At 42.1% G+C, this 14,098-nt stretch overlaps 1 protein-coding gene across 2 annotated transcripts in view; it reads left to right on the forward strand.

The window, feature by feature from the left end:
* The window catches only part of ift172 (intraflagellar transport 172), a 279,132-nt gene that overhangs the window by 5,675 nt on the left and 259,359 nt on the right, over positions 1 to 14,098 (forward strand). For both annotated transcript variants that reach the window (XM_043682226.1, XM_043682236.1), the window contains exons 2-4: positions 2,692 to 2,835; positions 5,948 to 6,060; positions 6,808 to 6,847. In XM_043682226.1, coding sequence (XP_043538161.1) covers positions 2,692 to 2,835; positions 5,948 to 6,060; positions 6,808 to 6,847 — 297 coding nt within the window. The remainder of the gene's footprint in view (positions 1 to 2,691; positions 2,836 to 5,947; positions 6,061 to 6,807; positions 6,848 to 14,098) is intronic.

The following is a 14,098-nucleotide window of genomic DNA, read 5'->3' on the forward strand; positions in this document are numbered from 1 at the left end:
GTCTGGCAGGAAATTGCGGTCCTTGAAGAAGGAGGCCACCTGGGTTGTACGGTTTTGGAACTGGTCCTACTGGGAGCAGATGCGGCGGAGACGAAGGAATTGGGAATATGGAATGGCGTTTTTACAGGGGGCAGGGTGGGAGGAGGTGTAGTCTAGGTAGCTGTGGGAGTCGGTCGGTTTATATTAAATGTCCGTGTTGATTCAGTCGCCCAAGATAGAAATGGAGAGGTCTAGGAAGGGGAGGGAGGAGTCTGAGACGGTCCAGGTAAATTTGAGGTCGGAGTGGCAGGTGTTAGTAAAGTGGATGAATTGTTCAACCTCCTCGTGGGAGCACAAGGCAGCACCGATGCAGTCATCGATGTAGCGGAGGAAAAGGTGGGGGGTGGTGCCAGTGTAGCTGCGGAAGGTGGACTGTTCCACATATCCTATGAAGAGGCAGGCATAGCTGGGGTCCATGCGGGTGCCCATGGCTACTCCTTTGGTTTGGAGGAAGTGGGGGGATTGGAAAGAGAAGTTGTTCAGAGTGAGGACCAGTTCAGTCAGTCGAAGGAGGGTGTCAGTGGAAGGGTATTGGTTGGTACTGCGGGAAAGGAAGAAATGGAGGGCTTTGAGTCCTTCGTGATGGGGAATGGAGGTGTACAGGGCCTGGATGTCCATGGTGAAGATAAGGCATTGGGTACCGGGGAAGCGTAAATCATGGAGGAGGTGGAAGGTGTTGGTGGTGTCCCGAAAGTAGGTGGGTGCTGATGACCTTGTATACTTGCCAGAGATCTGTAGACATGCCAAGAACTTTCTGCTTCTCAACATAAAGTCATAGAGACATAGAGCCACTGTGCCACCAAAATGTAAAAATGTTGTCTCTCATGTCCTTCTCAAACCGTTCTCTTCTCACCTTAAAAATATGCCCCCTAGTTTTGAACTCCTCCACTCTAGGGGAATTACCCTAGACATTCAGCACCTCTGTGACTTTCATGACTTTCTAAACCTCAATTAGGTCACCCCTCAACCTCCAATGCTCCGGTGAAAAACATTCCCAGTCTTTCCTGTCTATTTTTATAACTCAAACCCTCCATTCCTGGCAACATCCTGGTAAATCTTTTCTGAACTCAATCCAGTTTAATAATATCCTTCCTATAACTGGGTCCCCAGAACTGCGCATAGTATTTCAGAAGAGGCCTCAACAACATCCTGTACATCCTCAACATGACGTCCCAACTTCTATACTCCGGTTTGAGCAATGAAGGCAAATGTGCTCAATTAAGAGAAAGTGAGGACTGCAGATGCTGGACATCAGAGTCGAGAATGTGGTGCTGGAAAAGCACAACAGGTCAGGCAGCATCCGAGGAGCAGGGCTTATGTCCGAAACGATGATTCTGCTGCTATTCGGATGTTGCCTGACCTGCTGTTCTTTTCCAGCATAACATTCTCGATACTTGTGCACAATGCCTTCTACACCATTCTGTCTACCTGTAGTGCAAATTTCAAAGAATTATACTTAATAGCTTGTCTTATTTGTTCTTCCCAAATGCATTATTCTGGATTCAATTCTATTTACCAATTTTCTGCCTGCCTGACCAATCCACAGTTTCCGGTAATCTGTCACTCTGTTCCTTATAATCTACGACGCAGTTCATTTGTGTATCATCGGCAAATTTTTAAAATCACACTACTTAAATTAAAGTTAATACTGCTACAACTTGTCCACACTGAAAGACTGGAGCGACTGGGCTTGTATACCTTTGAGTTTAGAAGACTGAGAGGGGATCTGATTGAGACATATAAGATTATTAAAGGATTGGATACTCTGGAGGCAAGGAACATGTTTCCGCTGATGGGTGAGTGCCGAACCAGAGGACACAGCTTAAAAATACGGGGTAGACCGTTTAGGACAGAGATGAGGAGAAACTTCTTCACCCAGAGAGTGGTGGCTGTGTGGAATGCTCTGCCCCTGAGGGCAGTGGAGGCCCAGTCTCTGGATTCATTTAAGAAAGAGTTGGATAGAGCTCTCGTGGATAGTGGAATCAAGGGTTATGGAGATAAGGCAGGAACAGGATACTGATTAAGGATGATCAGCCATGTTCATATTGAATGCTGGTGCAGGCTCGAAGGGCAGAATGGCCTACTCCTGCACCTATTGTCTATTGTCTATAACTCTTAATTATCAACCAGAATGTAATATGCCATTTTACTATTCCCACAGCCAAAAATCACTTCACTCCATATTCTTGCACCTCAAAACCCTGGTTACAGGATCCTACACCCCCTCATCTTGGTCCCAAGACCATTCTTTCATTGCTGTGTAGGCATATTTCTTTGAATACTGCCACACACACTGCATGTAGTTTGCTACTTTTCAAATAATGCTCATGTGTTGTGCTTGTAAAAGCTAAAACCTTGCTTAGAGAGAAAGAAAGTCAGTGATTGCTCTGGAAAGTTACATTTGAAAGCAGGTAAATAGTTAAGAAAGGCTAATTCAAAATCAACATCAGAATAAACATGAAGATGATCAGATGCAGTCGATTACCAGAGAGAGAGTTTTTAAGGAGAAAGGGAGGACTGTAGATGCTGGAGATCAGAGTCAAAAAGCCTAAACAAATGGCAGGAAATTCTGGAAGAGCAAAGTCAAATAGAATAATTACTTTTTTAATGCAGTTGTAATTTGTGAACTTCAATTTTCTTTTCTCTTCCCAGGATGGTGCTGCTAAAGTTACATGTATGTCATGGGCACCCAATAACACCAAGTTTGCAGTCTGCACTGTGGACAGAGTTGTTCTTCTCTATGATGAAAACGGAGAAAGAAGGGATAAATTCTCTACTAAACCTGCAGATGCCAAGGTTAAAAACTATTTTCCAAAATAATTATAAGTAATGACGTGACAAATATATAATTAACATGTTCTAGAGAGTACCTTTATCTAACTATACAGCAGGAGAGTAAATTTGTTTGTTATAATTAGTCATTAAACTTAACCTGTCATAATTTTCTATCTTCTTAAGATCAGTTGTACATGTTCTGAGCTGAATTATAATAGCTCAAAGTGGGCCAAAGTGTATGACAAGATAATTGTAAGTAAAAGAATAGTACAAAGAAACTTCTTTTATATAGGCTAAGTAAAAGAGTCACAGTCCTTTGTACACTAAGGACTGAAATTTACCAAAAATAGTTTAGGTGCCAATTTTTGGGGTGTTTCATGGTGAGTCTCTGTGAGATCCAGTGAGTTTTCTCACATATCTCTGCTGTTCAACCCATCATGTATGCACCATGCCTCCATTTGCCTTTAGCAAACCTTTCTGCCATCCACACATTAGTAAACTTCCGGCACTATAGCATTTCAAATGCTGCATGCCAGGAAGTGCCATTCACAGTGCAATTCAGCACAATTCTAAAGGACATGGATGAGAAAGAGGTTTGTCAGCTTTTCTGACAGGGACTTGAATGTCCTGGTAGGTGCGGTGATCTAGAGAAGAGCCATTCATCTTCATCAGCATTGCTAGAGGAGACACAGCACCAGACCCTGCCACCAAGGTCTGAAGTTGCTTCTTAGGCCAGAGTAATGTCTGCAGTTGGATAAATGTCCACCAGGACAGGAAAGGCGTAAATGACCTGCATTCTGCAAGAGTAAGTGAAACCATCATCTCTCTTCTACCTCACATGTACTCAATCCCTGCCACAGACTACAGTGCCACTGCAAGTCTCTCACCAGTATTCTTTGGAAGACCAGCAACTGTGGGTCTCCTGCATTTTTGCTACAATGTTGGTTGCAAACTCCATATTAAGAGACTGCAACAGATTCAGTGAAGGTTGATGCTGGCTCTGGGCTTCCAGCCATTCATTCCAATGGATGCTCTGAATGTGGTGGCTACAGAGACAACATGAGCTTTTAGACCTGAATCCATTGGTGATTGTTCCAATGAGTCTATATGGGTAATATTAGAAACAAAGCAGCCCCATAGTAATATGTTCGTTCAGCAGTCACAGCATACACACATGATCTTTAAACAGCATCCTCAAAACACTGGGACATGGAAGCTTCTGACAAGGAGGTGAATGAGATGGCTGTATATAGACCTTGCACATCAGACCTGATTTCAGACAACCGGCTGAAGGAGGAGCAGTGTTCTGAAAACTAGTACTTCCAAATAAACCTGTTGAACTATAACCTGGCATTGAGTGATTTTTAACTTTGTACATCCCAGTCCAACATCCACACCACAGGCTATTTGGTGCACATACGTTTGGGGATTGCATGTTTGGTAGCAATGATGGGAACTTTCACTCCAACATTACCCAAGAAAGGCAGCATTGTGTATTAGATATTAGTGTGGGCATTTTAGAATTCAGGATATTTGTGCAACAATGAAACTTTGAAAGGAAATTGTGAATTTTGGAAGTAATACATTTTTAGAACTTGCTTGATATTACTTTTTCTTCACAGCTATTGCTAGGATTAATTTGTCATGTCATATAATATTGTCAAGTTTGCTTATGGCCAGAATTTTAGTCAGCTTTTAGGAGGTCAATGCCAGAGATTAAAGAATTATGTGTTAACAGATATGAGTCCGTATCTGTTTAATGCTATTGCCCCTTTCAGGCCCTCACATCACTCATAAGTTGAGGCCATTCCCACAGAGATTTTAAAAAATCATTCGCTGCACCCGCTCCAGGTGTATGACAGCCATTTTTCATAGTGTATTTGTGATTTGGATGAGGTTGGAAGGCAATACAGATTGCACTTCATGGAATGAATTGCTGGCTGTTATGTAGGTGACCTTTCTCCTCCCCCCAAACCTCCATCTTCCTTTCTGTCTTGCCCTCCCTCTCAATCCCATAAACTTCTCCATGTTCTCACCCTACTCTATTAAATATTTAACTGCTTATTTCTTCACTTTACCTTTGAGCGAGCTTAATTATGCCACCCATAATTTTGCCCTGCCCCATCAACCCTTCTCACTATTGCAATATCTCTTTTCTGTCTTATGTTCTCTCATCTCTCATCTATATGTTGAGATGCCCACTCCCCCCACTCTGACATTTTACGATAATTATCCCCTCTGCATTTCAATATGCTGCTTTCAATCCCATAATTGACTTTCTGATATTTCCACCTCAGAAAATACCACCACTTCACCTTCAGTTAACAGATTAGCCTATATTTACTCTGACCCAACCCATGACTGTTTTGGAAAGACAGCCCTGATTGATGAGTGATTAAACCTGTGGCAGTTCTCTGTGGAGCTCCCTTGCTGATGTACTGTGAATCTGTCGCCCATTTCCCAGACCATTACGATACAAAGCCTTGAATCTAATTGGCTCAAGCATTTGGATGGAGATTTGGTAATATCCTTGACTCACTGTGCCAACACCCACTGACTAAACGCAGTCTTCCTAGACTTAACCTGCAGGACATGATCATTTTATTGAAGCACATGCAGTTTATTTACTGCAAAAGCTGCTGGATGACATTGATGTATCAAGATGCCAGAAAGCAACATATTTCCTCATTGACTGATATGATTTTTTTTCTGCTGTAAAAGGTGAGGCACAAGTACTGTGAACCTATAAGTTCTGAATGAGTTGTTAAAAAGGCAATGCTCACTTTGTGAGCATTCAAGTAATTACAAAGTTAGTAAGCGCAACGAAAACAAGAAACGGGCCCTGAAATGCACACTGTTTGGATGCAAGTGTTGGGTGCCTGCATGCAAAGCGACTGGCAACAGCATTATATTATAAGGAGTCAGGACAATCAGAAGTACAGATCTGTAACCAGTGCAAAGTATTATTGATGGACATAGATTCTTTTGGAGGCAATTTTGATCAGCAATTTAGTCATTTGTTCAGTGCACTTATCAGCGGTTATCTCTGTAATGCTTTAGTAGAAATATTTATGTTTTGTTCAAATTGATCATTGTAAACTATTTATTAAAGCAACTATTTACTGTTTTTCAGTATGGCAAAAAAAGTTATATGGTCAGAGGCATGGCGTTTTCACCAGATTCCACCAAAATAGCCATTGGACAGACAGATAGTATTATATATGTTTATAAAATTGGAGAGGAATGGTAAGTTCTGTGTTTGTGTATTTGTTTCTAAATTTATCATGTTCACAAAGTTTAGTTTGTGCTGTTAGAAAATCTGCATCTGTTACATTTATCTTTTTTGGAATCCTTGGCTGTTGGGCATGCAGATCCAAATGAGGCACAGTATGTGCAAAATGGTATTGTGGTTTAGCCACCTAAAAGCAAACAATTTCTGAGACTGGATGATGAAAATTCTGCACGTCCAGCTACAATTTGCCTGTCTAGTAGATCTTTGCACTGCATGGTCATGTGGTGGCAAACTTCAGAAATTTCCAGTGACCATTTTATGTCTCCATGTTCCACTAATAAGCCATGATGCTGTTGAGCTACCTGATTCAGGTATTCAAATACTAAGACTTCCCTGTTCATTTTACTGTCAACTTCATTTCACAGATGCATTGTGACAATTCCATTGGGGTTCACATTCTTGTTCCCTGGTTCTTAAAGACAGATAATATCTTTGTTTATTAGATAATTGAGAGTTTCAACTCTTGCTGGTTTAACAGTACAGGAACAGGTAGCTCATGAGCAACAAAGTGACAAGAATAACTCAACATAAAACATGCTGTCACCATCAGTTCGGGTTTTGGGTATTTTTATTGTTTGAAACAACTTTGCAAGTATCTTACTTTAAAGCAGGAGGATGAATTAGATCGACAGGCAGATCTGCTGCTTTACACCATTTCCCTTAAACTACACAACTGATTATTTTGGTTTTCTTTTCTTTAGGGGTGATAAGAAAGTTATCTGTAACAAGTTTGTGCAGACGGTAAGCAAATTTGCTATTATTAATGATCTGGCAGCTTTTTTGATTTTTGAAATCACTCCTCATTTTCTGTCAATGTACCTGTTTTTCTGTGCTGTATACGAGCCAAAAGCAACGATGGAATCAAATTCTTCTGTTTTGGTCTTCATTTTTCCTTATTTTCTTCTTTTAAGTAGAATTTGTCATGCATTTCCTGAATTTTTTCGTTTTTGTTCAATGAATAAAGCAGGAGTTGGGATATAAGATGAGGACTAGGAGTTATAGTAGAATTTTCTTTTATATAGAACGTAGAACATTACAGCGCAATACAGGCCCTTTGACCCTCGATGTTGCACCAACCTGTGGAACCAATCTGAAGCCCATCTATCCTACACTATTCCATTTTCATCCATGTGTCTATCCAATGACCATTTAAATGCCCTTAAAGTTGGTGAGTCTATTACTGTTGCAGGCAATTCCACGGCCCTACTACTCTCCGAGTAAAGGAACTATCTCTGACATCTGTCCTATATTTAAAGCCATGTCTTCTCGTGCAACCATCACCAACCAAGGAAAAAGACTTGCATTGTCCATCCTATCTAACCCTCTGATTATCTTGTTTGTCTCAGGTAAGTCAGCTCTCAACCTTCTGCTCTCTAACGAAAACAGCCTCATGTCTCTCAGCCTTTCTTTGTAAGACCTTCCATCCATATTAGGCAACATCCTAGTAAATCTCCTCTGAGCCCTCTCCAAAGCTTGACATCCTTCCTATAATGCGGTGACCAGAACTGTGCGCAATACTTCAAGTGCGGCCGCACCAGAGTTTTGTACAGCTGCAGCATGACTTTATGGCTCTGAAACTCAATGCCTCTACCAATAAAAGCTAACACACCATATGCCTTCTTAACAACCCTATCAATCTGGGTGGCAATTTTCAGGGATCTATGTAGATGGACACCGAGATCTCTCTGCTCATCTACACCGCCAAGAATGTTAGCATTAGCCCAGTGCTCTTTATTCCTGTTGCTCCTTCCAAAGTAAATCACCTCAAACTTTTTCTGCATTAAACTCCATTGCCACCTCTTAGCCCAACTCTGCAGCTTATCTATGACCCTCTGTAACCTACGACATCCTTTAGCATGATCCACAACTGCATCAACCTTAGTGTCATCTGCAAAATTACTAACCTATCCTTCTATGCCCTCATCCAGATCATTTATAAAATGACAAACAGCAGTGGCCCTAAAATAGATCCTTGCAGTACACCACCAATAACTGAACTCCAGGATGAACATTTCCCATCAACCACCACAGTATGTCTTCTTTCAGCTAGCCAATTCCTGATCCAAACCGTTAAATTACCCTCAATCCCATGCCTCCATATTTTGTGCAATCGCCTACCGTGGAGAACCTTTTCAAACACCTTACTGAAATCCATATCCTCCACATCAACTGCTTTACACTCATCCACCTGTTTGGTCATCATCTCAAAGAACTCAATAAGGTTTGCTCGCTGAGCTGCAAGATTCGTTTTCAGATGTTTCATCACCATACTCGGTAACATCTTCAGTGAGCCTCTGAATGAATCCAGAATCTCAACATGAGCTACAAATCTTCTCCAAACTTACTAACTCTACAAGATTTCGAGGCACGACCATGTTGACTATCCCTAATCAACTTATTCCTCTCTAGATGATTATAAATTCTATCTCTTATAACCTTTTCCAACACTTTGCCCACAATGGAAGTAAGGCTCACTGGTCTATAATTACCAGGGTTGTCTCTATTCCCTTTCTTGAACAAGGGAGCAACATCTGCTATCCTCCAGTCTTCAGGCACTATTCCTGCAGACAATGATGACATAAAGATCAAAACCAAAGGCTCTGCAACGTCCTCCCTGGCTTCCCAGAGAATCCTAGGATAAATCCCATCTGACTTCGGGGACTTTTCTGTTTTCACACTTTCCAGAGTTACTAACACCTCCTTCTTGTGAATGTCAATCCTAACTCCGTATTCTCTTCGACAACGTTGTTTTTTTCCAGTGTGAATACTGACAAAAAAAATCATTTACCACTTCCCCCATCTCCTTGGACTCCATGCACAGCGTCCCACTACGATCCTTGATGAGCCCTAATCTTCCCCTCGTCATTCTTTTACTCCTGATATATCTATCGAGTGTTTTCCGGTTTTCCTTGATTCTACCTGCCAATGATTTTTCATGTCCCCTCCATGCTCTTCTTAGCTCTCTCTTTAGGTTTTTCCTGGCTAACTTGTAACTCAAAAGCACCCTAACTAAGCCCTCACACCTCATCCTAACATAAGCCTCCTTTTTCCTCTTGACAAGAGATTCAACTTCCTTAGCTGAAAATGTATTGCTGGAAAAGTGCAGCAGGTCAGGCAGCATCCAAGGAACAGGAGAATCGACGTTTCAGGCATAAGCCCTTCTTCAGGAATTCAACTTCCTTAGTAAACCATGGCTGCCTTGCTTGACCACTTGTTCCCTGCCTGACAAGTACATACTTACAAAGGACATGCAATAGCTGTTCCTTGAATAAGCTCCACATTTCAATTGTGCCCCTTCCCTGCAGTGTCCTTCCCCATCCTATGCATGCTACATCTTGCCTAATTGCATCATAATTGCCTTCCCCCCAGCAATAACTCTTGCCCTGTGTTATCCCTTTCCATCGCTAAAGTAAATGTAACCGAATTGTGGTCACTATCAACAAAGTGCTCACCTACCTCCTGGCCCAGTACCATTACCTAGTACCAAATCCAATATGGCCTCACCTCTTTGTTGGCTTATCTTCATACTGTGTCAGGAAACCACCCTGCACACATTGGACAAAAACTGATCCATCAAAAGTACTCTATTTGTAGTATTCCCATCAATACTTGGCAAGTTAAAATCCCCCATAACAGCTACCCTGTTACTCTCACTCCTATCCAGAATTATCTTTACTATCCTTTCCTCTACATCTTTGGAACTATTCAGAGATTGATAGAAAACTCCCAACAAGGTGACCTCTCCTTTTCTGTTTCGAACCTCTGTTTGCCAATTTGTTGAGATCGATATTTAGCAGGCCTCATTTGAGGCCAATGATTTTAGCAAAAACTGTGCACTGAACCTGGGACTTTTCTAATAGATAAAATTGATAATGGAGCCCTATTTTACATATTTGCAGTGGTAAAAGTATTAGCTGAAACAAACAAGTTTGCACATCACAAGTTGGAATCTGAGTCTTTTCATGCAATAAACTTAGATGTGAATCTGAAGTTGAAGGAACTAACTAAAACAAGAAAAAGTCAAAATCAGAAACCATGCTATACAAAATGGATGACATAATTATTAAGATGTCTCTTGTTAGTCATCCTTAATTACTAAAACCTGCATTAGAAATCCTAGCCCAAAACCATTTTAAGAACCACATTTAATGATGCAAATTTGCCTTGACATCAATTTTACAAATGTTCTAGGTATACTAGACTCAAATCGCACCATGTTATGACCTGTACACAAGCTTGTAAAATTCTATGGGATTAATTTTCAATGCAATTGGTACAATAAACTGGCAGTAGTTGATTGGAAGCTCATTATAAATCCTGCTTGAGCAAACTAGGGTAACTAGGGTATAAAGCACATGACCAATGCTCCCATTGCCACTTTTACTTGCTGCAGGTGAAAATTAGGTCAAATGTTTAATGTTGTCAGAGTCAATTTATTTTCAGCTTTGTTGAGCAGAGAAGGAAAACAATTCATTTCTCAGAATCCTTTGGCAGAATCTGTCAAAATCAGAATCATCTTTGTATTCCTGGTTTGAGATTCTATTCCTACTTCTATGCTACTGCAACTTTGTGGTTTGCTTGAGTCCTTTTCTACTAAACAGCCTGTCAAAAATCAAACATCCATCCATTCCATCCTCCAGAAGTAAACTGTGGCAAGTCTGGGTGGCATAGTGGCTCAGTGGTTAGCACTGCAACCTCACAGCACCTGGGACCCAGGTTCGATTCCAGCCTCAGGCGACTGTCTGTGTGGAATTTGCATATTCTCTCTATGTATGCATGGGTTTCATCTGGGTGCTGCAGTTTCCTCCCACAGTCCAAAGATGTGCAGGTCAGGTGGATTGACCATTCTCAATTGCCCATAGTGTTAGGTGCATTCGTCAGAGGGGAATGTGTCTGGGTGGGTTACTCTTTGGAGGATTGGTGTGGACTTGTTGGGCCAATGGACTGTACGGAATCTAATCTAAAAAAAACTCAGTTCAATTTACGTGGTTTTAAAAAGCTGTCCACACTTTGCCAGGTAGGGATAAAATAAAAACATCTGTAGAAATTAGAACTTTGGGGTTCTGCTGAGAATTGATTTATGGCAGAAGATTGGAGAAACAATCTTGTTTTCAAAAATGAGGTTGAATAAATCCTAGTAGTCTTTCAACTCCCCTCATGAATTTATAAACCTCTATCAGGTCACCCCTCAACCTTCGATGCTCCAGGGAAAACAGCACGAGCCTATTCAGCCTCTCCCTATAGCTCAAAACCTCCAACCCTGGCAACATCCTTGTAAATCTTTTCTGAACCCTTTCAAGTTTCACAACATCCTTCTGATAGTAAGGAGACCAGAATTGCACACAATATTCCAACAGTGCCCTAACCAATGTCCTGTACAGCTGCAATACCAACACCGACACTCAATGCTCCGACCAATAAAGGAAAGCATGCCAAACACCACCTTCACTACCTGCAATTTTACTTTCAAGGAACTATGAACCTGCACTCCAAGGTCTCTGTTCAGCAACACTCCGCAGAACCTTACCATTTAGGAAAAAGTCCTGTCCAGATTTGCCTTTCCAAAATGCAGCACCTCACATCTATCTAAATTAAACTCCATCTGCCACTTCTTGGCCCATTGGCCCATCTGATCAAGATTCCCTCTTACCTTAACCTTTTTCGCTGTCCACTACACCACCAGTTTTGGTGTCATCTGCAAACTTAACTATACCTCCAATGTTCACATCCAAATCATTTATATAAATGAGGAAAGGTAGTGGATACAGCACCGATCCTTGTAGTACACCACTGGTCACAGGTCTCCAGTTTGATAAGCAATTCTCCATCACCACTCTCTGTCTTCTACCTTCAAGTCAGTTTCGTATCCAACTGGCTAGTTCTCCCTGTATTCCGTGAGATCTAACCTTGCTAACTGGTCTAACATGAGGGACCTTGTCCAACACCTTACTGAAGTTCATATAGATCACGTCCACTGTTCTGCCCTCATCGGTCCTCTTTGTTACGTCTTCAAAAAACTCAATGGAGTTTGTGAGACTGATTTCCCATGCACAAAACAATGTTGACGATCCCTAATCAGTCCTTGCCTTTCCAAATACCTGTACATTCTGTCCCTCAGGATTCCCTCCAACAACTTGCCCACCACCGACGTCAGGCTCGCCGGTCTATAGTCCCCTGACTTTCTCTTACCACTTTTCTTAAATAGTGGTGCCACGTTAGCCAATGTCCAGTCTTCCGTCACCTCATCTGTGACTATCGATGATACAAATATCTCAGTAAGGAGCCCAGCAATCACTTCCATAGTTTCCCACAGAGTTCTAGGGTGCACCTGATCAGGTCTTGGGGAGTAAAATCAAGTGCATACTGTAAGATAGTTCTCGAGAAGCATGCTGTAAGTCTTTTTACGGAGTTCATACTTAACCATTTTCAATAAAAGGTGGTACGCTGGCTAAGTGGTTAGCATGTTGCCTTACAGTGCAAGGGATTCAGGTTCGATTCTAGCCTTGGTGACTGTCTCTGTGGAGTTTTCTTGTTCTTGCATGGGGTTCCTTGTGGTGATATGGTTTCCTTCCACATGCCAAGGATGTGCAGACTAAATATTTGGCCATATTAAATTGCCCATAGTGTCAAGAGATGTGTGGATGAGCCAAGGGGAGTACAGTGTTATGGGGATAGAGTAGAAGGGTGGGTCGGGGTGCATGCTGTTCGGAGGGTTAGTGCGGACTTGACTGGCTGAGTGGACTTCTGCCACACTGTAGGGTTCTATGATACTATGGCTGACGATAGCAGAGCTTCCTGCAAACCTCTTTAACTCCACAGGGTGGCACGGTGGCACAGCAGTTAGCACTGCTACCTCACAGCGCCAGAGACCCGGGTTCAATTCCCGCCTCAGGCGACTAACTGTGTGGAGTTTGCACGTTCTTCCCGTGTCTGCGTGGGTTTCCTCCGGGTGCTCCGGTTTCCTCCCACAGTCCAAAAATGTGCAGGCCAGGTGAATTGGCCATGCTAAATTGCCCGTAGTGTTAGGTAAGGGGTAAATGTAGGGGTATGGGTGGGTTGCGCTTTGGCGGGGCGGTGTGGACTTGTTGGGCCGAAGGGCCTGTTTCCACACTGTAAGTAATCTAATCTAATCTAATCTAATCTAATCTAATCTAATCCACACCTGGAAACAAGAAAACTAGAATAGAAGAATAAGAAAATTTGCTTAGTTTTTAAAAAGCTTTGACAACGTATTGCAGTGGAAACTATTGCAGGATCATTGAATTAATGGAGAGACAGTGAATTAGGTTAAAACTAGTTGGAGAATATAGCGAGCAAAATTTTGTGGACCCTCCTAAATTGTATGGAAGTAGCTATCAGTGTTTCAAAGAATTCTATGCTGTACATACTTTTGATGATTTTATTCACCAGTGTTTTGGACATAGGGCCAGAGAGATAAGATTATAAATTTGTAGAGGTGTGACCAATAATCCTGAGAATCAAGGAAAGGTGCAAGAAAATATAGGTAATATGATGGAATGAGCAAAATGGTCACAGGTGGGTTTCAAAGCTAGTAATTGGGAGACGGTACGTTTTATTTTTTTTAAAAATCAATCTACTTTGAAATAGAGAGCCTTTGGATAATGCGAAAGGGCAAAGGGATTGAGCACTAGGTTCACAAGGTATTAAACACACCATGAGGAGAAAGTGAGGTTTGCAGATGCTGGAGATCAGAGCTGAAAATGTGTTGCTGGAAAAGCGCAGCAGGTCAGGCAGCATCCAGGGAACAGGAGAATCGAGTTTCGGGCATAAGCCCTTCTTCAGGAATGAGGAAAGTTTGTCCAGCAGGCTAAGATAAAAGGTAGGGAGGAGGGACTTGGGGGAGGGGCGTCGGAAATGTGATAGGTGGAAAGAGGTCAAGGTTATCTCCCAGACCGTCCATAACCTCATCACCTCGGGGGATCTCCCATCCACCGCCTCCAACCTCATAGTCCCACAACCCCGCACCGCCCG

The sequence above is a fragment of the Chiloscyllium plagiosum genome, chromosome 3 (assembly GCF_004010195.1).
Source record: "Chiloscyllium plagiosum isolate BGI_BamShark_2017 chromosome 3, ASM401019v2, whole genome shotgun sequence".
Lineage (NCBI taxonomy): Eukaryota > Metazoa > Chordata > Chondrichthyes > Orectolobiformes > Hemiscylliidae > Chiloscyllium > Chiloscyllium plagiosum.